Here is a 24,404-nt window from a genome sequence, read left to right as displayed (position 1 = left end):
TGAAATACATCCACAGGTACACCTCCAATTGACTGAAATGATGTCAATTAGCCTATCTAAAGCCATGACATCATTTTCTGGAATTTGACAAGCTGTTTAAAAGGCACAGTCAACTTAGTGTATGTAAACTTCTGACCCACTGGAATTGTGATACAGTGAATTATAAGTGGAATAATCTGACTGTAAATAATTGTTGGAAAAATTAATTGTGTCATGCACAAATTAGATGTCCTAACCAACTTGCCAAAACTATAGTTTGTTAACAAGAAATTTGTGGAGTGGTTGAAAAACTAGTTTTAATGACGCCAACCTAAGTGTATGTAAACTTCCGACTTCAACTGTACATTGCAATTATTCTTGAATGAGCTCATGTACAAAGGATTAGCATTTCAATGAATATAATTATAGTCTGTGTGTAGTTTGTCTTTTCTGCTTTCTCAGTCCAACCCCTTTCTTTGTCTACCAAGCTGTCATATCAGCTTAGCCCACTAGGGACTTTTTCATTGTATCATGTAGCAACCCAATGTATGAACTAATTGTGTGTGTTTTCATGTATTTCTGTGATTTCATTAGTTAGTAAATAAATAATTAAAGCGGATTTGTATATCGCTGATTCATAATTTAAGCTTGGGTTCGTGCAGAAAACCAAGAATTTTACGACGTTTGGAATGAGACTAATGGAAGGTAAAGACTAACAATCATTAAAAGAAGATTGTACTCAATTAGATATGAAAATATATGAAGAGTCGATTCGGGAAATAGAGACAACAAACATTTTCCAGTGGTGCCCCGACTTCCTAGTTAATTCAAGTTTACATGATTAGTTTCATCACATAATAATGATAATAATAATTATATTAAGAATTGATTTGATAAAATAACAGTCTTTACATTTAATGATAGTAAAGACACGACAACACTCTTGGCGTTCCCTCAACCAGCTTCACCTGGATTGCTTTTCCAACAGGCTTCAAGGAGTTCCCACATATGCTGAGCACTTGTTGGCTGCTTTTCCTTCACTCTGCGGTCCAACTCATCCCAAACCATCTCAATTGGGTTGAGGTTGGGTTATTGTGGAGGCCATGTCATCTGATGCAGCACTCCATCACTCTCCTTCTTGGTCAAATGCAGAATGCTGTGGTAGCCAAGGGACAGATTCCCACTGGTCTAATATACATTGCTCGTGTTTCTTAGCCCAAGCAAGTCTCTTCTTTTTATTAGTTTCCTGTAGTAGTGGTTTCTTTGGAGCAATTCAACCGTGCTTCTACACCTGCATGTCTTGCTGTTTGGGGTTTTAGGCTGGGTTTCTGTACAGCACTTTGAGATATCAGCTGATGTACGAAGGGCTAAATAAATACATTTGATTAGATTTGATGAAGGCCTGATTCACATAATCTCCTCTGAACAGTTGCCGTTGACATGTGTTTCTGTTACTTGAACCCTGTGAAGCATTTATTTGGGCTGCAATTTCTGAGGCTGGTAACTCTAATGAACTTATCCTCTGCAGCAGAGGTAACTCTGGGTCTTCCCTTCCTGTGGTGGTCCTCATGAGAGCCAGTTTCATCATAGTGCTTGATGGTTTTTGTGACTGCGCTTGAAGAAACTTTTAAAGTTCTTGAAATGTTCCTGATTGACTGACCTTCATGTCTTAAAGTAATGATGGACTGTCGTTTCTCTTTGCTTATTTGAGCTGTTCTGGCCATAATATGGACTTGGTATTTGACCAAATAGGGCTATCTTCTGTAGGCCACTCCTACCTTGCCATAACAAAACTGATTTGCATTAAGGAAAGAAATTCCACAAATGAACTTTTAAAAAGGCACACCTGTTAATTGAAATGCATTCCAGGTGACTACCTCATGAAGCTGCTTGAGAGAATGCCAAGAGTGTGAAAGATGTTATCAAGGCAAAGGGTGGCTACTTCGAAGAATTTCAAATATAAAAAATGTCTTGATTTGTTTAACACTTTTTTGGTTACTACATGATTCCATATGTGTTATAGAAATATAGAAAATAGTAAAATAAAGAAAAACCCTGGAATGTGTAGGTGTGTCAACTTTTGACTGGTACTGTGTATATATATATATATATATTTTTTTAACATTTTTTTTTTTAAAGCTATGCTAGAATTGTAATATATGTGCATTGGGATCACACACCTTGAGTTGCATGAACTTCTGAAGAGGCTCATACCATAGAAGTAGGACAAGGCCAGTTGGTACAACAGCACACAAAAATGTGCTGTCAGTGTACGGGTTATGCACTGAGAAGCATTGATAAGGCAGAAGGGAGACAGAAAGAAAGGGAGAGAGAGATGTCGTCTTAGTCATAGATACTGTCCAGTACACCTCCATTTTAGACTAAAATAACATGTTTCTTACCAACACTGCAGCGTCGACAGCCTTTGGTGTCTGATATCTTCCCAGACACAGAAAACTTTCTAAAACAGAGAACACATTAACATGACATTTGTTTGGGTACAATTTCCAGGATGATTTCCGTTCCTCTCATGTTAGTATCAGTGCTCTGATATTTTCCAATGATATATAGAAACCCTGGATTGCTGATGCTATGTATTGGCCATTGAGAGGATTTGAAGCCCCCTGTTGGCTATATTGGCACTTCCCAGTAGGAGCAGTCCTCCATAGGAATGAATTAAATTCTACTGTATTCCAATTAAATGTTTCAAGGTCCAAATTCCATGCATTTAGTATGTTATTGTTGTAGTGGGGGCAGTTACATTAATATCTTTTTTTTTTTGTATATATTTTTCATTTTCTATTTGTATGTTTAGCTCAGAAAATATAATTTTAAAGTATGCATTAAAGTGTCTGTAATGGAATACATGTGGCAAACACAAATGTAGACATTGATAAATGGATTTCTATAGTGTCCAAAATATTTTTGTGAACATTGGGAGAATGCCAAGATGGAGTCAGTGGCCTCAACACAGCGCCCCTATTTGTTATCTAGTGTATATATATATATAAACCATTGGTATTTTCACTACAGCCTCCTTCTGACCAGTGGTGGGGTGTCCCTACCTTGAGTTGATCCTCTCAGTGAGGCGGTGGGCGTTGATGTACAGGTGGCCCTGCCTCTTCTGCAGATGTCTACGGTCAAACAGGGTAGTCAGCCTCTGGGAGCACAGCTGGGATGATTTCCCTACGGAGCACAAAGACAGTCAACACACACATCTAGATAGAACAGAAATATTAGGGTGTGGTGGAGACATGGAGGGCCCTACCTGAGATAGACATTAGCACGTTGTTCATGACATACAGCCAGCTGCACCTCTGGGGTAATAACTGAAAAAATATATACATAATAATACATTAAAACAAAAAAATGACAGGTAGTGCAACACTGCTTTTTGTGTTAAGCCAATTGATGGTAGCTACCTTCTCCATGGTGTCCTCATGGAGCTCGTTGAGGTTCAGGGTGTAGATGCCCTCCTCCGTCCCCAGGATGAGGTGTTGATCTGAGGGAGGAAAGTCAGACATTATCCCTGAGATCTGACTGGTTTGACAGAAGCTCCATTTACCGATTGTTTGTCTTTATAACCTGTGTGTACCTTTAGTCTTTGGCAGGACCCATGTGACAGCACAGTGAATCTTCAATGGGCAGCCATTAAACACCTTGGAAAAACAGGCCCCCATCTGGAAAAGATTGTGTGGGTCAATATACACTGTACATCATTTCAGTCCCGCTATGACCTCCGCAGAGTTATCAAACAAGAAAAAGGCAATATAGTAATAAGGTGGAATCTTACTACACACGCCGAATGTGGTAGGGGATACAGTCTATTACGGAATACAAAGGAAGACCCAACCGTGATCTGCCCAACAATGACACTCTACCAGACGAACTCAATGCATTTTATGCACGCTTTGACAACAACAACATTGTGCTGGGTGTGAGGGCCGTCACCGACCCAGAGGATTGGGTGATCTCGCTCTCCAAAGCCGATGTGGGAAAGGTCTTTAAATCAGGTCAACACCCGCGGGTCCATAGGTTATTCAAGGGCGCGTTCTCAGAGCATGCGCAGAACAGCTGGCAGGCATATTCATTTTCAACCTCTCCTTGTCCCAGTCTGTAATCACCACATGTTTCAAGATGACCACCATCATTCCTGTCCTCAAGAACTCTAAGACTTCCTGCCACAATGACCACCGCCCTGTGGCACTCACATCTGTGGTCATGAAGTGCTTTGAGAGGCTGGTTATGGCACACATTAACTCCACCATCCCAGACACCCTAGATCCACTCAATTTGCATACTGCCCCAACAGATCCATAGGCGATGCAATCTCAATTGCTCTCCACACTGCACTCACCCACCTAAACAAAATGAAAACCTACGTGAGAATGCTGTTCATTAACTACAGCTCAGCGTTATAAAACCCCACTGTCACCTCCAAGCTCGTCACCAAGCTTAGGACTTTGCGTCTGAACAACCTCCCTCTGCAACTGGATCATCGACTTCCTGATGGGCCGACCATAGGTGGTGACGGTAGGCAACATCACCTCCGCCACGTTGACCCTCAACACAGGGGCCCCACAACGGTGTGTGCTTAGTTCCCTCCTTTACTGCCTGTTCACCCACGACTGCGTGGCCACGCACGACTAACACCATCATCAAGTTTGCTGACGACATGACGGTAGTAGGCCTGAACACCAGCGACAATAAATCAGCCTACAGGAAGGTCGTCAGTGACCTGTCAGTGTGGTGCCAGAACAACAACCTCTCCCTCAAAATCAGGAAGACCAAGGAGCTGATCGTGGGTTGGCGAGCAGGCCCCCCTCCACATCGATGGAGCTGCAGTGGAGCAGGTCAAGAGCTTCAAGTTCCTCGGCGTTCAAATCCCTAAAGATTTCAAATGGTCCAAACACGCACAGAGTCATGAAGAACACGCAACAGCATACCATTGAGAGCATCTTGACTGGCTGCATCACCACGTGGTATGGCAATAGCACTGCCCTCGATTACATGGCGCTACAGTGGGTGGTGCAGACAGCACAGTGCATCCCCGGGGCCGAACAACCTACCATCCAGGGGTGTGGTAGGAATGGCAGGAAAATTGTTAAAGATTCCAACCACCTAAGCCATAGACTATTCTCTCTGCTTTCCGCATGGCAGGCGGTACCAGTGCATCAAGTCTGACACCAACAGGCTCTTGAACAACTTCTATCCCCAAGCAAGAAGACTGATACATAGCTACACAGACTGTCTCTATGCACACTCACAGGGACCTACACACTCACACACTGTCACTCCAACACACACACAAACACATAATAAGCACAGACATTTATACTGACTAAACACCCACCCAGACGCAAGCTGCTGCTACTCTGTTTATTTTATATCCTGTTACCTAGTCCCCTTACCCCATATATATATATATATATATATTGCTCAAAAAAATAAAGGGAACACTAAAATAACACATTCTAGATCTGAATGAATGAAATATTCTTATTAAATATTTTTTTCTTTACATAGTTGAATGTGCTGAAAACAAAATCACACAAAAATGATCAATGGAAATCAAATTTATCAAGCCATGGAGGTCTGGATTTGGAGTCACACTCAAAATGAAAGTGGAAAACCACACTACAGGCTGATCCAACTTTGATGTAATGTCCTTCAAACAAGTCAAAATGAGGCTCAGTAGTGTGTGTGTGTGGCCTCCACGTGCCTGTATGACCTCCCTACAACGCCTGGCATGCTCCTTTTATTTTATTTATTTATTTCACCTTTATTTAACCAGGTAGGCAAGTTGAGAACAAGTTCTCATTTACAATTGCGACCTGGCCAAGATAAAGCAAAGCAGTTCGACAGATACAACGACATAGAGTTACACATGGAGTAAAACAAACATACAGTCAATAATACAGTATAAACAGGTCTATATACAATGTGAGCAAATTAGGTGAGAAGGGAGGTAAAGGCAAAAAATGCCATGGTGGCAAAGTAAATACAATATAGCAAGTAACCTCCTGATGAGGTGGCGGATGGTCTCCTGAGGGATCTCCTCCCAGACCTGGACTAAAGCATCCGCCAACTCCTGGACAGTCTGTGGTGCAACGTGGCGTTGGTGGATGGAGCGAGACATGATGTCCCAGATGTGCTCAATTGGATTCAGTCCATAGCATTAATGCCTTCCACTTGCAGGAACTGCTGACACACTCCAGCCACATGAGGTCTAGCATTGTCTTGCATTAGGAGGAACCCAGGGCCAACCGCACCAGAATATGGTCTCACAAGGGGTCTGAGGATCTCATCTCGGTACCTAATGGCAGTCAGGCTACCTCTGGCAGGCACATGGAGGGCTGTTCGGCTCCCCAAAGAAATGCCACCCCACACCATGACTGACCCACAGCCAAAACGGTCATGCTGGAGGATGTTGCAGGCAGCAGAACATTTTCCACGGCATCTCCAGACTGTCACGTCTGTCACGTGCTCAGTGTGAACCTGCATTCATCTGTGAAGAGCACAGGGCGCCAGTGGTGAATTTGCCAATCTTGGTGTTCTCTGGCAAATGCCAAAGTCCTGCACGGTGTTGGGCTGTAAGCACAACCCCCACCTGTGGACGTCGGGCCCTCATACCACCCTCATGGAGTCGGTTTCTGACCGTTTGAGCAGACACATGCACATTTGTGGCCTGCTGGAGGTCATTTTGCAGGGCTCTGGCAGTGCTCCTCCTGCTCCTCCTTGCACAAAGGCGGAGGTAGCGGTCCTGCTGCTGGGTTGTTGCCCTCCTACGGCCTCCTCCACATCTCCTGATGTACTGGCCTGTCTCCTGGTAGCGCCTCCATGCTCTGGACATTACGCTGACAGACACAGCAAACCTTCTTGCCACAGCTCACATTGATGTGCCATCATGGATGAGCTGCACTACCTGAGCCACTTCTGTGGGTTGTAGACTCCGTCTCATGCTACCACTAGAGTGAAAGCACCGCCAGCATTCAAAAGTGACCAAAACATCAGCCAGGAAGCATAGGATTAGAAGTGGTCTGTGATTATCACCTGCAGAACCACTCCTTTATTGGGGGTGTCTTGCTAATTGCCTATAATTTCCAACTGTTGTCTATTCCATTTGCACAACAGCATCTGAAATTGAACTGCATTGTCAATCAGTGTTGCTTCCTAACTGGACAGTTTGATTTCACAGAAGTGTGCTTGACTTGGAGTTACATTGTGTTGTTTAAGTGAGCAGTGTATATATATATATATATATATATGTGTATTTATTATGGATCCCCATTCAGCTACTCTTCCTGGGTTCCGGCAGAATTAAGGCAGTTATTCACAACACACTAAGTATGTGCCCTCAGGTCCATACTCCACTACCACATATCTACAACACAAAATCTATGTATACGTGTGTGCATAGTACGTATGTTATTCTGTGTGTATGCATGTGTCTGTGCCTCTGTTTGTGTTACTTCACAGTCCCTGCTGTTCTATAAGCTGTATTTCTACATGCTTTTTAAATATGATTATACTGCTGTTACCTGATGTGGAGAGTTCCATGTAGTCATGGCTCTATGTAGTACTGTGCACCTCCCATAGTCTGTTCTGGACTTGGGGACTGTGAAGAGACCTCTGGTGAAATGTCTTGTGGGGTATGCATGGGTCTCTCAGCTGTGTGCTATTAGCTTTAAACAGACAGCTCGGTACCTTCAGCTTGTCAACACCTCTTACGAAAACAAGTAATGATGATGCAATCCCGCTTCCACTTTGAGCCATGGGAGATTGACATGCATATAATTAATGTTAGCTCTCTGTGTACTTTTAAGGGCCAGCCGTTCTGCCCTGTTCTGAGTCAACTGCAATTTTCCCAAGTCCTTCTTTGTGGCACCTGACCACATGACTGAACAGTAGTCCAGGTGTTACAAAACTAGGGCCTGTACGTCCTGCCTTGTTGATAGTGTTGTTAAACTAGGGCCTGTAGGACCTGCCTTGTTGATAGTGTTGTTAAACTAGGGCCTGTAGGACCTGCCTTGTTGATAGTGTTGTTAAACTAGGGCCTGTAGGACCTGCCTTGTTGATAGGGTTGTTAAACTAGGGCCTGTAGGACCTGCCTTGTTGATAGTGTTGTTAAACTAGGGCCTGTAGGACCTGCCTTGTTGATAGTGTTGTTAAACTAGGGCCTGTAGGACCTGCCTTGTTGATAGTGTTGTTAAACTAGGGCCTGTAGGAGCTGCCTTGTTGATAGTGTTGTTAAACTAGGGCCTGCAGGACCTGCCTTGTTGATAGTGTTGTTAAACTAGGGCCTGTAGGACCTGCCTTGTTGATAGTGTTGTTAAACTAGGGCCTGTAGGACCTGCCTTGTTGATAGTGTTGTTAAACTTGGACCTGTAGGACCTGCCTTGTTGATAGTGTTGTTAAACTAGGGCCTGTAGGTCCTGCCTTGTTGATAGTGTTGTTAAACTAGGGCCTGTAGGACCTGCCTTGTTGATAGTGTTGTTAAACTAGGGCCTGTAGGTCCTGCCTTGTTGATAGTGTTGTTAAACTAGGGCCTGTAGGTCCTGCCTTGTTGATAGTGTTGTTAAGAATGCAGAGCATCACTTTATTATTGATATACTTCTCCCCATCTTAGCTACTGTTGTATCAATATGTTTTGACCATGACAGTTTACAATCCAGGGTAACTCCAAGCAGTTTAGTCATCTCAACTAGCTCAATTTCCACATTATTCATTACGAAATGTAGTTGAGGTTTAGCGAATGATTTGTCCCAAATACAATGATTTCAGTTTTGGAAATATTTAGGACTAACTTATTCCTTGCTACCCATTCCTAAACTAACTGCAGCTCTTTGTTAAGTGTTGCAGTCATTTCAGTCGCTGTAGTTGCTGACATGTGTAGTGTTGAGTCATCCGCATACATATAGACACACTGACCTTACTCAGAGCCAGTGGCATGTTGTTAGTAAAAAGCAAGGTTCCTACCCTGGGGAATTCCTGCTTCTACCTGGATTATGTTTGAGAGGCTTCCATTAAAGAACACCCTCTGTGTTCTGTTAGACAAGTAACTCTTTATACACATTACAGCAGGGGGTGTAAAGCCATAACACACCAGATTTTTCCAGCAGCAGACTATGATCAATAATGTCAAAAGCTGCACTGGAGTCTAACAAGACAGCCCCCACAATCATTTTATCATAAATTTCTCTCAGCCAATCATCAGTAATTTGTGTAAGTGCTGTGCTTGTTCAGTGTCCTTTATATGCGTGCTGAAAGTCTGTTGTCAATTTGTTTACTGTGAAATAGCATTGTATCTGGTCAAACAAATTTTTCCAGAAGTTTACTAAGGGTTGGTAACAGGCTGATTGGTCAGTTACTTGAGCCAGTAAAAGGGGGTTTTACTATTCAAGGGTACCAGAATGACTTTAGCTTCCCCGGGGCCTGATGGCAGACACTTTCTATCAGGCTTAAATTGAAGATGTGGCAAATAGGAGTGGCAATATCGTCCACTATTATCCTCAGTAATTTTCCATCCAGATTGTCAGACCCCAGTGGCTTGTCAATGTTGATAGACAATCATTTCTTCACCTCTTCCACATTGACTTTAATTCAAAGTACAATTCTTGTCTTTCATAATTTGGTCAGATATACTTGGACGTGTAGTGTTAGGGCTTTTTGCTGGCATGTCATCCCTAAGATTGCTTATTTTACCCTTATCCTACTTCTCCTCTGTTCCTCTGGTGATATAGAGGTTAATCCAGGTCCTGCAGTGCCTAGCTCCACTCCCACTCCCCAGGTGCTCTCATTTGTTGACTTGTGTAACAGTAAAAGCCTTGGTTTCATGCATGTTAACATTAGAAGCCTCCTCCCTAAGTTTGTTTTACTCACTCCTTTAGCACTCTGCCAACCCGGGTGTCTTAGACATGTCTGAATCCTGGCTTAGGAAAACCACCAAAAACCCTGAAATCTCCATCCCTAACTATAACATTTTCCGCCAAGATAGAACTGCCAAAGGGGGCGGTGTTGCAATCTACTGCAAAGATAGCCTGCAGAGTTCTGTCCTACTATCCAGGTCTGTACCCAAACAATTTGAGCTTCTACTTCTAAAAATGCACCTTTCCAGAAACAAGTCTCTCACCGTGGCCACTTGCTATAGACCACCCTCAGCCCCCAGCTGTGCCCTCGACACCATATGTGAATTGATTGCCCCCCCCATCTACCTTCAGAGCTCGTGCTGTTAGGTGACCTAAACTGGGACATGCTTAACACCACGGCCAACCTACAATCTAAGCTTGATGCCCTCAATCTCACACAAATTATCAATGAACCTACCAGGTACAACCCCAAATCCATAAACACGGGCACCCTCATAGATATCATCCTAACTAACTCGCCCTCCAAATAAACCTCTGCTGTTTTCAATCAAGATCTCAGCGATCACTGCCTCATTGCCTGCATCTGTAATGGGTCTGCGATCAAACGACCACCCCTCATCACTGTCAAACGCTCCCTAAAACACTTCTGCGAGCAGGCCTTTCTATTCGACCTGGCCGGGTTATCCTGGAATGACATTGACCTCATCCCGTCAGTAGAGGATGCCTGGTTATTTCTTTAAAAGTTCCTTCGTCACCATCTTAAATAAGCATGCTCCATTCAAAAAATGTAGAACTAGGAATAGATATAGTCCTTGGTTCACTCCAGACCTGTCTGCCCTTGACCAGCACAAAAACATCCTGTGGCGTTCTGCATTAGCATCGAATAGCCCCCGTGATATGCAACTTTTCAGGGAAGTTAGGATCAAATATACACAGGCAGTTAGCTTTCCTAAGGCAAGCTTTTTCAAACAGAAATGTGCATCCTGTAGTACAAACTCAAAAACGTTCTGGGACACTGAAAAGTCCATGGAGAATAAGAGCACCTCCTCCCAGCTGCCCACTGCTCTGAGGCTAGGAAACACTGTTGTTTCCACCGATAAATCGACTATAATTGAGAATTTCAATAAGCTTTTCTCTACGGTTGGCCATGCTTTCCACCTGGCTACCCCTAACCCGCCCAAGCCCCCACCATATCTCCTTCACCCAAATCCAGATAGCTGATGTTCTGAAAGAGCTGCAAAATCTGGACCCCTACAAATAAGCCGGGCTAGACAATCTAGACCCTCTTATAAAATTATCTGCCGAAATTGTTGCAACCCCTATACTAGCCTATTCAACCTCTCTTTCGTACCGCTTGAGATTCCCAAAGATTGGAAAGCTGCCGAGGTCATCCCCCTGTGACGACCCTCCCACTCTGTCTGCCGTATTCTCTCTTTGTTCTTGTTTCCTTATTAGGATGCCGGTGAGCGGAGTTGGGAGGGTCGTCAGCTACATGGGAAACACCTGGTCCAGGTTTGTCCCAGGATAAATAGACCTCTTCCACATTCATGGAGGAGACTCTCTCCATGCAGACACCTTTATAGATTTTGTTGTGTTTCTTGGTGGTTTTTTAGTTGTTTGCGTTAGCATCTTTCAACACCCTGCATTATCACCTTCATGCCTGCAAAACACTCACACTACTGATTACTGATTACTGATTACACACACCATTGTATATTATACTTAGTTACTTATTTAATAAATATATATATTTTATTACTCCTTATCTCCACATTGTCTCCCTTTTGTTACGGGCTTTGAGCCGGTTCGTGACACCCCTCTTCAAAGGGGGTGACACTCTCTAGACCCAAACTGCTACAGACCTATATCTATCCTACCCTGTCTTTAAGGTCTTCGAGAGCCACGTTAACAAACATATTACTGACCATTTCGAATCCCACCGTACCTTCTCCGCTATGCAATCTGGTTTCAGAGCTGGTCATGGGTGCACCTCAGCCATGCTCAAGGTCCAAAACGATATCATAATCGATAAGAGACATTACTGTGCAGCCATATTCATTGATCTGGCCAAGGCTTTCGACTCTGTCAATCACCACATTCTTATTGGCAGACTCGACAGCCTTGGTTTCTCAAATGATTGTCTCGCCTGGTTTACCAACTACTTCTCTGATAGAGTTCAGTGTGTCAAATCGGAGGGCCTGTTGTCCGGACATCTGGCAGTCTCTCTGGTGGTGCCACAGGGTTTAATTCTCAGGCCGACTCTTTTCTCTGTATGCATCAATGATGAAACTGCTCTTGCTGCTGGTGATTCTCTGCTGCCAATGACTGGAACGGACTGCAAAAATCACTAAAGCTGGAGACTCATATCTCCCTTACTAGCTTTAAGCACCAGCTGTCAGAGCAGCTCACAGATCACTGCACCTGTACATAGCCCATCTGTAAATAGCCCATCTATCTAGCTCATCCCCATACTATATTTATTTATCTTCCTTTGCACCCCAGTATCTCTACTTGCACATTCATCTTCTGCACATCTACTATTCCAGTGTTTATTGCTATATTGTAATTACTCCGCCACCATGGCCTATTTATTGCCTTAACTCCCTCATATTACCTCATTTGCACTCACTGTATATAGACTTTTTGTTAAATTTTTTCAACAGTATTATTGGATGGATGTTTTGTTAATTCCATGTTTTACTCTGTTGTTGTATGTGTCGAATTGCTGTGCTTTATCTTGGCCAGATCGCAGTTGCAAATGAGAACTTGTTCTCAACTAGCCTACCTGGTTAAATAAAGGTGAAATTAAAAAAAATTAAAAAGGAGATTTAACCATTTTTAGTTATTGTCTTAATGGGTACGCGTTTATTAGTAACTGGAATAAGCAATTTTATAAATGCATCAAGTGCAACATCTAGTTGCTCCTCATTTACATACCAGCTAATATTCTTTACATCATCATATGAATCACTACAAAAAACGTATTGTACACAATATTAGGTCCAGTATACCTGCACATTGTAAATATGGAACTGACCATGTATATAGTATGCTTACCCCTATACATATCTACCTCCATCCCTCCACATTGTAAATATGGAACTGAGCCTGTATATAATATGCTTACTTACTTATTGTGTTCTTATGTCTCGTGTTTTTTCCTAGTATTAAATTGTTATTGATTATTGCATTATTGCAAGAAAGGCGTTTCACTGTACTTTTGCACATGACATTAAAACTAAACACGTATTTTCTTTTTTGGTGGCTGTATATCAAGACATCTTGACTTACATGGACTTTGGGCGTGGGTGGAAGTCCATGACAATCACCTCTCTGAAGAAAAAACAAATTCCACAATAGATCATCTGTCATCATGTGTGCACAAAATAGGAATTTACAAGTGCTGTCAGTGACTTGTTGATGGTGTCTCACCGAGTCCTCAGTTCTCCTCCTCAGTGTGCTCCATTCTGGAGACAGTGGGGGCCCCAGGGCCATGTAGGATGTCTCTCCCGGCCAACGTCCCTTTGACTCACTGCCCTCTGCAGGAACACACAGACCCATCAGTGCGGCATAGCGTCTCAGGATTATGGGTTTGAGACCGTTCTTAAATTGGTCATGCAGATAGTATACATGACAAGCAGTTGATTTCACTACTTGTTACGCGATGATGTCATAGATTGTTTTAGCGTTCCTGGGTTTGTCGTGTGCGGTGCTGTACCTTCAAACGAGCAGTTGGAGGAAAGTGAGAGGTCTGAGAAGATAGTGGAGTTGAAGAGAGAGGGTTCAGCCAGGGCGGAGTCTGCGACTGGAGGTGTGACAGTTGGAGGAATCGAGTCAGTGGATGGGGAGACGGTATGCCTTAAGGCAGGGCTGAGGACCCCACTCCGCTTCACGGTACCACTTTTATCCATGTCCTCATCTTCAGGAGAGTGCTGCAACAGATGAACACAGACACTGGTGTGGTTCCAAAAAAACATTGTTGAGTGCCTGAGAGGCTGATGATAGTCTGTAGTTCTCTCTCACCTCAGCAGAGGGCGCTCTCTTTATGGTTAACCTCCTGCAAGGAATATCAAACAGACACAAATATACTATGTTATGGGAATTAAAAATGTCTAGTGGTGTGAATGTGCAGTATTGTTTTACTTGGTATGTTTGTTTGTTTGTAATGGAAATTATATTTTGTTCTTATTTTTTCTCCTTCGGTGTGTTATTGCCTTCCAGACACAATACAGTAGGTAGGTAAGGTTGTTTTACCTTCCAGACAATACAGTAGGTAGGTAAGGTTGTTTTACCTTCCAGACAATACAGTAGGTAGGTAAGGTTGTTTTACCTTCCAGACAATACAGTAGGTAGGTAAGGTTGTTTTACCTTCCAGACAATACAGTAGGTAGGTAAGGTTGTTTTACCTTCCAGACAAAATACAGTAGGTAGGTAAGGTTGTTTTACCTTCCAGACACAATACAGTAGGTAGGTAAGGTTGTTTTACCTTCCAGACACAATACAGTAGGTAGGTAAGGTTGTTTTACCTTCCAGACACAATACAGTAGGTAGGTAAGGTTGTTATTGCCTTCCAGACACAATACAGTAGGTAGGTAAGGTTGTTTTACCTTCCAGACACAATACAGTAGGTAGGTAAGTGCTATAAAAGAGATGTCTATGGAATGTCTTATAGCCTCACCTTTCAAGTAACGCTTCCTCAACACACTCCAGTAGACTTCTGCACCTCAAATGTAGAGTAGATTCAGTTATTGTTGCTTTCATTCGTGATTTATTACGGCTGATGTCACATAGGAAGTGTGAGAAAAAAATAGCTTACGGTGAGTTCTCCTCATCTCCTGTAATGCTCCATTCGTCATATGATCCCTGTTGGGGAAAATATGTTCATGCACTGACAATTTGACAAATAAATTAAAAAAATATATATGTTCAACATGCAGTTTGTGGAACATAGAGGTTAGACACAGATAATCCTCACCAGGTCAGGAGAGAGCTCAGTCTCCTTCCTCATGGGAGACCCAAATTTCAGCAGATCAACTGGAAAGCACACATATACAATTATGATCCAGAATAACACCTTTAAATAAACTCAGCAAAAAATAATTATAAAAGAAACGTGCCTTTTTCAGGACCCTGTCTTTCAAACATAATTCTGAAAAATCCAAATGACTTCACAGTTCTTCATTGTAAAGGGTTCAAACACTGTTTCCCATGCTTGTTCAGTGAACCATAAACAATTAATGAACATGCACCTGTGAAACGGTCGTTAAGACACTAACAGCTTACAGACGGTAGGCAATTAAAGTCACAGTTATGAAAATTTAGGACACTAAAGAGGCCTTTCTACTGACAATGAAAAACACCAAAAGAAAGATGCCCAGGGTCCCTGCTCATCTGCGTGAATGTGCCTTAGGCATGCTGCAAGGAAGCATGAGGACTGCAGATGTGGCCAGGGCAATAAACTGCAATGTCTGTACTGTGAGACGCATATAAGACAGCGCTACAGGGAGATGGGACGATCAGCTGTCCGTCCTCGCAGTGGCAGACCATGTGTAACAACACCTGCACAAGATCGGTACACCCGAACATCACACCTGTGGGACAGGTACAGGATGGCAACAACAACTGCCCGAGTTACACCAGGAACGCACAATCCCTCAATCAGTGCTCAGACTGTTCACAATAGGCTGAGAGGCTGGACTGAGGGCTTGTAGGCCTGTTGTAAGGCAGGTCCTCACCAGACATCACCGGCAACAACGTCGCCTATGGGCACAAACCCACCGTTGCTGGACCAGACAGGATTGGCAAAAAGTGCTCTTCACTGACGAGTCGCGGTTTTGTCTCACCAGGGGTGATGGTCAGATTCGCATTTATCTTCAAAAGAATGAGCGTTACACCGAGGCCTGTACTCTGGAGCGGGATCGATTTGGAGGTGGAGGATCCGTCATGGTCTGGGGCAGTGTGTCACAGCATCATCAGACTGAGCTTGTTGTCATTGCAGGCAATCTCAACGCTGTGTGTTACAGGGAAGACATCCTCCTCCCTCATGTGGTACCCTTCCTGCAGGCTCATCCTGACATGACCCTCCAGAATGACAATGCCACCAACCATACTGCTCGTTCTGTGCGTGATTTACTGCAAGACAGGAATTCCAGTATTCTGCCATGGCCAGCGAAGTGCCCGGATCTCAATCCCATTGACCAAGTCTGGGACCTGTTGGATCAGAGGGTGAGGGCTAGGGCCATTCCCCCCCCAGAAATGACTGGGAACTTGCAGGTGCCTTGGTGGAACATCTCCCAGCAAGAACTGGCAAATCTGGTGCAGTCCATTAGGAGGAGATGCATTGCAGCACTTAATGCAGCTGGTGGCCACACCAGATACTGCCTGTTACTTTTGGTTTTGACCCCCCTTTGTTCAGGAACACATTATTCAATTTCTGTTAGTCACATGTCTGTGGAACTTGTTCAGTTTATGTCTCTGTTGTTGAATCTTGTTATGTTCATACAAATATTTACAAATGTTAAGTTTGCCAAAAATAAACAGTTGACAGTGAGAGGACGTTTCTATTTTTGCTGAGTTTATGAAATAAACTCTGTAGTTGATAATCATCATCATCATAATCATATATTTTTGTTATGACAATGATATGAGATACCAGTAAACAAAAACACACTTGTTCTCACACTACTCTCTTTCATTTTCTGTGAATAGATACCAGTGACTATCCCCTCGTGTCCTACTGACCTTGGCTGCATGCCCCTGGATGCTGTAATGTAATGCTACATTGGCCATAACAATGGCTCATCAGTAACAGAGTCCTTGAGGAGCTGTGCTTAGAGGGCAAGGATCTGAGAGGCTATACAGATGCCGTATCTTAATTTGAGTAGGTGAGTTTGCTACTTCAGGAAAAAAATCCTGCAACAACAGGATGTTAGTTATTATGTGGAATATAATTAAATATACATGTTTGTAGAGGTCTATACATTTTTCATGAGGGAAAATCAATTCTGAAATTTCTAAGTGCAAATTACAAACTTCATAAGCCTTTATGAACCTCAAATACACTCCATGTTTCTGGAACAGGGTGATCAAATTAAGATCCTACATCTGTAGTTACTCACACTGCTCCTCAGACTGAGTCCTTTGGACCGGCAGGTGTTTCGCTAAGGAATGGATCTGATCAGGGAATGCACTGCATGTCTGCAAAAACACACAACAACAACATACACAGCACATACAGATCATTAGTGACATATTCATCTTAGTAGTATAGTAATCCACATCATATATTGTTGAGCCCAAGCATACATTTCAGGAAAGGGTAGGATAGGGGGACATGCTCACGTCAAGATCACTCTCATCCATAGTGTGTGTGGTTTGCAGAACAGGGTTGCTGGCCATGTCCAGCAGTTCAATGGCCAGAGTCCTGGTCAGCAGCTGACTCACAAAGGGGTGCTGAAGAGAAAACGTAGATAATGTGGGGAGTGTCTGTCACCCGAAGGACTACAGAACAGTTTTTCCACTAGGGACATGAATTCACCTGTTTTTTTTATTAACGTTGATGTTATTTTGTTGCGCTCCTCTAAAAGGATGGAACTCTGAGGTAGTACCTGTAACAGTTTCTCCGAACTGGGCCTCTTGCGAGGGTTCTTGGTGAGGGATATTTTCACAAAGCTGTGAAAGTCTGCAGACCTAAACAGATAGTTATTGGTCATTACCACATGGGCTCCTAGACACTCACAGTAAATACTTTCGGTTCTGGAGCTCATATGACTTTTTAACTATAAAGTAACTTAAACCATTTGGTCTTGTCCTTTAGTTTGGGTGGCTGGAAGCTGCTCTTTGACATCATCATCAAGGCCCTAGGAAAAAAGAACAAAAAAATTGTATGTACTTAACCTGTTGATGAAACATGACGCAGTGTTAATTATCAAAATCTGATCTGTTAATATGACTGGATAGATGAAACTAGATTTAATCTGTATACTGATAATAAGGAGAGGTGACATCCCAGCAACGTTGCCCTCACCTCATGGGGTGCAGGTCAAACATGGGAGGCTGAAGCTCTGCCAGCTCGATAGCGGTGATGCCCACTGCCCAGATGTCACATAGCTGGTTGTAGCCACCTTTCTTCTCCACTGCTGCCACCTCGGGTGCCATCCTAGAAGAGCACAGCTGCCCGTGGATAACTATGCTAAACCATGATCAATGGCCTTGTTTTGGTACCATGGACGAACTTAGATCACTCACCAGTAAGGCGTGCCTATGAATGACTTCCTCTTGGCAACGGAGGCGTTGATCTCAGCTGCAACGCCAAAATCCGCTGGGGAAAAAAAGATGCAGTGAGAGAGTTGGAGAAAAAGTATTTTAGTAGATCTGTTTTTGAGTGTGTCTATGGGAGAGGCAGAGAGGATGTGTGAGAGTGAGTGACAGAGTGAGGGTGGTTGACAGTCACTGACCCAGTTTGACATCTCCTCGCTCTGTCAGAAGAACGTTTGCTCCCTGTGAAAAACCCACAGTGACACAATGAGTGCACCGTCTCATGCTCTCTCATGAGGACCGCCCACAGCTTCAATTACACACACACACACACACACACACACACACACACACACACACACACTTAAATATTAGATTTCAGTAAGTATGAAGGAGTAGTTCCAACACGCCAGACCAAAATGATTCAATTCAGATGAGGGGTAGAGTAAACTGCTTACATGTTTTGTATCCAACAATACATTACCTTTATGTCTCTATGCATTTTCCCAGTCTCATGTAAGTGATGCAAGCCCTATAAAACACAGAAAACCCAATAACACCACACTGAAAAAAATGAATCTTCTTAAATGGGGATAAATGGAGAATTCTTGCCTAATAAAGAACCATTTTTTTAAAGGGGGGTGGTACCACTCACTGGTGTAAAATACATTCAGTGTTGGTGTTAATAACCAGAGTTTAACCAAAACCACGCCCATAATCAATCTATTTCCCAGCATGCTCTATTGCAGGTTGGTTTTTAGAATTGTTTGTTTTAATACCTATGTTTTTGCATGCACATTGATTGATTAATTGAATCTCATGCTACTCAAATATAACATGTACATTTTTCTAAACTATTCCAATCTGTTACTTGGATTTATTGCATCAGTTAGTGTTCCAGTTAAGATGTTTAAGGTCGTCTCATACCTTAATCTTCTCAACCCTGGTAGTCATTCTGAATGCAGGTTGCATGTGAATAAAAGTTCAAAATGTTGGATATCCCCACTCAGGCTGGATTCCAATAGGAATTACACATCACTTTGCAAGCCAGCTTAATGTCATTTAAGAGGCCCTTAAAATAAGTCCTTATGAAATATGTATTGTTTTGTCACTTTGTGAAGGACACATGACTGTAAATGAATGAATGCAACAACCATGTCTCTCTACGTAGCAAACACAGTCATGGGTGGTACTGGTAACTCAGATTCATTCAAAAGGCACTGAGAAATATGCAAATAAGGCTTAAAACACTACAGCAGGGCTATTCAATTCCAGTCCTGGAATGCCAAACACATTTCTGGTTTGGATTTTTGAATGGTTCTTCAGAGACCCTAAAATGGTTACCCTATGGCCCTCAAACTCAACTCTGTACCTCAAAGACAGTTCCAATGCTTTTTTTTTTTTACTGTTCCCCTCTAATCAGGGACTGATTTAGTCCTGGGACACCAGGTGGGTGCAATTAATTATCAGGTAAAACAGAAAACCAGCAGGCTCCGGACCTCGTAGGGTCAAAGTTGAATACCCATGCCCTATGGCATTGCTCTCAAGAACCTTATTTGGTTCCAACTTGCACCTTTATTTTTTAGAGTGTGGCACTGTACCCCAGAGCAACAGTCAAGCATGATGTTTATGAATTTATAATGTGAATAATGTTACATCCAAATAGAAAGTTTCACAGTAGAAAATGGTTGAACGCCTCAGCCAATGGATAAAGCTGCATATAATTTCATGCTTACCTGTAGTGTTTCCCTGCACACATATGCAATCTGCCTCTCATTCAGGGGGCCAGTAACTATGGAAACATAAAAATGAAGTATGTCAGGGCCATCATTTAAAAAAATGAATGATGTACACAGTAGTAACTGATATCATTTATTTTATCTTTTTTTTAAAGGGATAGATCAGCTTTAATATTGCAGATTGATTGTGGATTCCATCAATGTAATTGTCTGCATCATTTCCAATCCCCCATATTTTGGGGGGGTAAATATATAAATAATATGTAAAACTAATATATATATATAGTTTTACATATTTTCCTGGTAGAATCTTTACTTGAACACTGGATGATGTCATTCATATACACCAGAGCCATGTATTAACTACCATGATAAATGTCCTGCAGGGAACCTCCTCCGCAGTACTCCATGCAAATCCACAGCTTGTTATTTCTATCAAAGGAAGAGGCATGCCGTTAAAGGACAGTGGTGTAAAGTACTTAAGTAGTACTTTAAAGTATTTTTTACTTAAGTAGTTTTTTGGGGTATTTTGTTTTACAACTTTTACTTCACTACATTCATAAAGATAATAATGTACGTTTTACTCCATTCATTTTCCCTGACACCCAAAAGTACATGTTACATTTTGAATGCTTAGCAGGACAGGAAAATGGTCCAATTCACACACTTATCAAGAGAACAACCCTGGTCATCCCTACTGCCTCTGATCTGGCGGACTCATTAAACACAAATGCTTGGTTTGTAAATTATGTCTGAGTGTTTGAGTGTGCCCCTGGCTATCCATCAATAAACTGCATAGTTTGATTAATATAAGGAATTTGAAATGATTTATACTTTTACTTTTGTTACTTAAGTATATTTAAAACCAAATACTTTTAGACTTTTACTCAAGTAGTATTTTACTGGGTGACTTTCACTTTTAATTGAGTCATTTTCTATTAAGGTACAGTACCTTTTAGGTATGACAACTGGGTACTTTTCCCACCACTATTAAATGGAATACCTCATTGCATTTCATATCAAGTTTCAACGTAATGTTTGATTGCAGACCAAACCTGAGGTAGCTGCCGAAATAGGCCACAATGTTCTTGTGAGTGCATTCTTTAATCATGGTAATCTCCTGCTGGATAGATAAGATGTCATCACCTGAAGAGAGAGATGAGAAAAGACTGGAATATCACGACTTCACCACAATCTAATTAAAGGTCCAATGCAGATATTTTTTTTTATCTCAATATCATATCTGGGTAACAATTAAGTACCTTACTGTGATTTTTGACCATTTTAATTGAAAAACAATAACCAAAAATAGCTTCTTATCAAAGATAATTTTTCAAGCAAGAATTTAGCTAGGACTGTCTGGGAGTGGTCTGAGTGGGGAAGGGAAAACTGAAAACTAGCTGTTATTGGCAGATAGGTTTGGAGCCCTCTTTCTTGTTGGAGTATTAACTGGTGATGTCACCAGGCAGGCCAAAACTCAAACCCATCAAAACAGGCAGAAATTTCAGGCAGTCCTTTCAAACAACTCTATAAAAGGGCATAATGATAATTTTCACAATTTCGCACTATTATTCCAAACTCATAGTGTGTAAATATATATTAAACACAGGAGAATCACTGGGCCTTTAAGATAAACACAATCACATTTGGGATAAATATCCTACCAGGATCTAGTTTTACAACTTTGATTGCAGAGATCACGGATGTCTTGATGTTTCGTGCCTTTAGAGAAGACAAAGTACAAAAAAAAATAGATTTTTATTCTGATCATATGACATTGTGGTTTCACTTCTTGCTGTGAACGTTATAGGTAGTGACATGACCTTTGAAGTCATGAGTGTCACAGCATCTCAGTTCTACAATGGGAAAAGGAATGGTAGCCTACCACACATCACTAGTTAAAATATTTCCAGATATATTATCCTATTTGTAGGCCTTGTGCTCACACTTTCTTTTTCTGAGAAAACTTGGGTGATAAAGGAAAGAACACCATCACTGTATGGCTACAGCACAGGAGGTTGGTGGCACTTTAATTGGGAGGACGGGCTTGTGGTAATGGCTTGAGCAGAATAGGTGGAATGGTATCAAACACATGGTTTCTATGTGTTTGATGCCATTTCATTCGCTCTGTTCCAGCCATTATTATACGCCGTCCTCTCCTATGCAGCTTCCACTGGTCTACAGATCATGATGCCATTCCATTAGCTTCGTTCAGACATTATTATACGCCGTCCTCTCCTATGCAGCTTCCACTGGTCTACAGATCATGATGCCATTCCATTAGCTTCGTTCAGACATTATTATATGCCGTCCTCTCCTATGCAGCTTCCACTGGTCTACAGATCATGATGCCATTCCATTAGCTTCGTTCAGACATTATTATACGCCGTCCTCTCCTATGCAGCTTCCACTGGTCTACAGATCATGATGCCATTCCATTAGCTTCGTTCAGACATTATTATACGCCGTCCTCTCCTATGCAGCTTCCACTGGTCTACAGATCATGATGCCATTCCATTAGCTTCGTTCAGACATTATTATACGCCATCCTCTCCTATGCAGCCTCCACTGGTCTACAGATCATGATGCCATTCCATTAGCTTCGTTCAGACATTATTATACGCCATCCTCTCCTATGCAGCTTCCACTGGTCTACAGATCATGATGCCATTCCATTAGCTTCGTTCAGACATTATTATACGCCATCCTCTCCTATGCAGCCTCCACTGGTCTACAGATCATGATGCCATTCCATTATGCTTCGTTCAGACATTATTATACGCCGTCCTCTCCTATGCAGCTTCCACTGGTCTACAGATCATACAGACACCATGCTTCTGTTACCAAGCAAAGCAGCAAACGGCCACCAGGGAACAATGAGGCTTGTTTCACCAATAGAAGAACTGCTACCTTTGAAAAAAAGACATCTGTTACGGAACGGTACTCACTTCCTGTTTTGTTTCTGTAGTAAAAGATTTCCGGAGATGTAAGGCGTGTATCATATTGCATTAGAACTTTTACCTCGCCTATTATTGCAAATGTCTGATCAACATCACTTACCAAACAGGACCTAGGCGACCAATCGTTCCCTAATTTAATGATCTACTCATTTTATTTTTTCAGTTAGAAAAAGTACATTCATTACAGAACTCTCTCCAATACTTTACAAGGGTGTCTTGGGTGTCAGGTGCTATGACAGTGAAGCTGCAGTGAAAATACTATATTTGCTGGCCATTCCAAATATTATGCAATCGGTCAAGGTACTGGCTTCATGTGTACAGTTAGTTTCTCAAAGATGACACTTCTTCCTTTCTCAACTCATTGTTAGTTTCCTGTTACCAACTGCTCCCTTTTAGTCACCATCTCAGCTAACCATATTGTAAGATTTAACAGTAGAGTGCATTTCCTAATTTAGTGTGCTGGACCTTTTTCAACAAATGACCGGGTAGACCAAGAGAAAGGGGTTTTTCAGCATTTCAATGAGCCTTGTTTTGACATCAGCCATTCTGATGTTAAACTCTGTGCACATGTCAACCAAACATTCAATACAGTTATGGAGAGAGACCATGCAGCCTGCCTCCATGCACAAATTAATGACAGAACGGATGGTAAAATACCACTTTTCTGGCAACATTATATTAGAAAAAATATATAAAAAAATAAAATCACAAAACAATTTATATCACTCTTGATTAATAAAACCATCACATTCTGTTTTTAAAACGTTGACTGCAACCCGTCAACATGGAACCGACTAGGGATATGAATAACCATTTAATCAAACAGGTGGGTCTGCTCAGGTATACCAATAAAGCCATATCAAAGCAATCTTATAAATCGGGGGGGTGGATACAAATCCTGTTTGAAGGAGACATCATTTTCACTAAAGGACTGCAAAATATCAGAGCATGGTTTATTTCAAATAGGCCTACCTTAAATACGTCTCCGTATGTACCACTACCGATCCGGTGAATCATCTCGTAGTCCTCCAATGGGTTCGAGTAGGAAACACCAATTGCATCCATCGCGGCACTGTATGTCTCGACTAGTGCTTTCTAGCCACTAATTATATGATTCCTATCCAGATGTCTGCACTTCCTCTGCAACAAACCATCAGAAGCAAAAGCTGAAATAAAAATGGCAGCTATACAGCCTTGTGATGCTCAGAGAACGGCAGCCTACCAGTGCCATGACATTTTTGTAAATAATAAGGCATTGTTGTTGCCCCTGAATGAAAAACAGAATCTACATTCTGGGTTTTTCAGTGCCACAAAGCCTTGTCAAAAAATAGTAATTGGTCCCCATTTCTGTTATTGTTTAAATTATATTTTATATTTTCCTTCTATTTCAGTAAAAATATTTATAATAATCCCCTCTCGCACTCGCACGCGCACGCACGCACACGCACACGCACACACACACACACACACACACACACAAAAGGGTAGATAGTAAACCCTGTGAATAAACTTGGGAGAGCCCCTGGGGTTCTTGAGATGATTGGTTGATTGACTGGGTGATTATTAAGGTTATTTTATGGATATATGAAAAATGAACTCAG

General features: G+C 42.1%; 1 protein-coding gene across 1 annotated transcript in view; it reads right to left on the bottom strand.

Moving 5' to 3' along the window:
- LOC118384955 (mitogen-activated protein kinase kinase kinase kinase 2-like) overlaps positions 1–24,224 on the bottom strand; it is a 28,775-nt gene extending 4,551 nt beyond the window's left edge. Inside the window, exons 1-26 of the mRNA XM_035771678.2 lie at positions 23,776–24,224; positions 21,508–21,565; positions 20,899–20,989; positions 20,211–20,275; positions 19,841–19,896; positions 18,589–18,636; positions 18,305–18,347; positions 18,096–18,168; positions 17,875–18,006; positions 17,645–17,707; positions 17,456–17,537; positions 17,190–17,300; positions 16,967–17,045; positions 14,824–14,882; positions 14,665–14,711; positions 14,527–14,565; positions 13,872–13,905; positions 13,567–13,780; positions 13,281–13,387; positions 13,140–13,181; positions 3,575–3,659; positions 3,402–3,481; positions 3,248–3,308; positions 3,045–3,165; positions 2,382–2,440; positions 2,160–2,263 (exon numbers count right to left, since the gene is read on the bottom strand). Coding sequence (XP_035627571.1) covers positions 2,160–2,263; positions 2,382–2,440; positions 3,045–3,165; positions 3,248–3,308; positions 3,402–3,481; positions 3,575–3,659; positions 13,140–13,181; positions 13,281–13,387; positions 13,567–13,780; positions 13,872–13,905; positions 14,527–14,565; positions 14,665–14,711; positions 14,824–14,882; positions 16,967–17,045; positions 17,190–17,300; positions 17,456–17,537; positions 17,645–17,707; positions 17,875–18,006; positions 18,096–18,168; positions 18,305–18,347; positions 18,589–18,636; positions 19,841–19,896; positions 20,211–20,275; positions 20,899–20,989; positions 21,508–21,565; positions 23,776–23,868 — 2,046 coding nt within the window. The 5' untranslated portion in view covers positions 23,869–24,224. The remainder of the gene's footprint in view (positions 1–2,159; positions 2,264–2,381; positions 2,441–3,044; positions 3,166–3,247; positions 3,309–3,401; positions 3,482–3,574; positions 3,660–13,139; positions 13,182–13,280; positions 13,388–13,566; positions 13,781–13,871; positions 13,906–14,526; positions 14,566–14,664; positions 14,712–14,823; positions 14,883–16,966; positions 17,046–17,189; positions 17,301–17,455; positions 17,538–17,644; positions 17,708–17,874; positions 18,007–18,095; positions 18,169–18,304; positions 18,348–18,588; positions 18,637–19,840; positions 19,897–20,210; positions 20,276–20,898; positions 20,990–21,507; positions 21,566–23,775) is intronic.
- Between the last annotated feature and the right edge of the window lie 180 nt (positions 24,225–24,404).

The sequence above is a fragment of the Oncorhynchus keta genome, chromosome 6 (genome assembly GCF_023373465.1).
Source record: "Oncorhynchus keta strain PuntledgeMale-10-30-2019 chromosome 6, Oket_V2, whole genome shotgun sequence".
Taxonomy (NCBI): Eukaryota; Metazoa; Chordata; class Actinopteri; order Salmoniformes; family Salmonidae; genus Oncorhynchus; species Oncorhynchus keta.
Note: the sequence above shows the minus strand (reverse complement) of the source record. Positions and strands in the feature narration are given on the sequence as shown.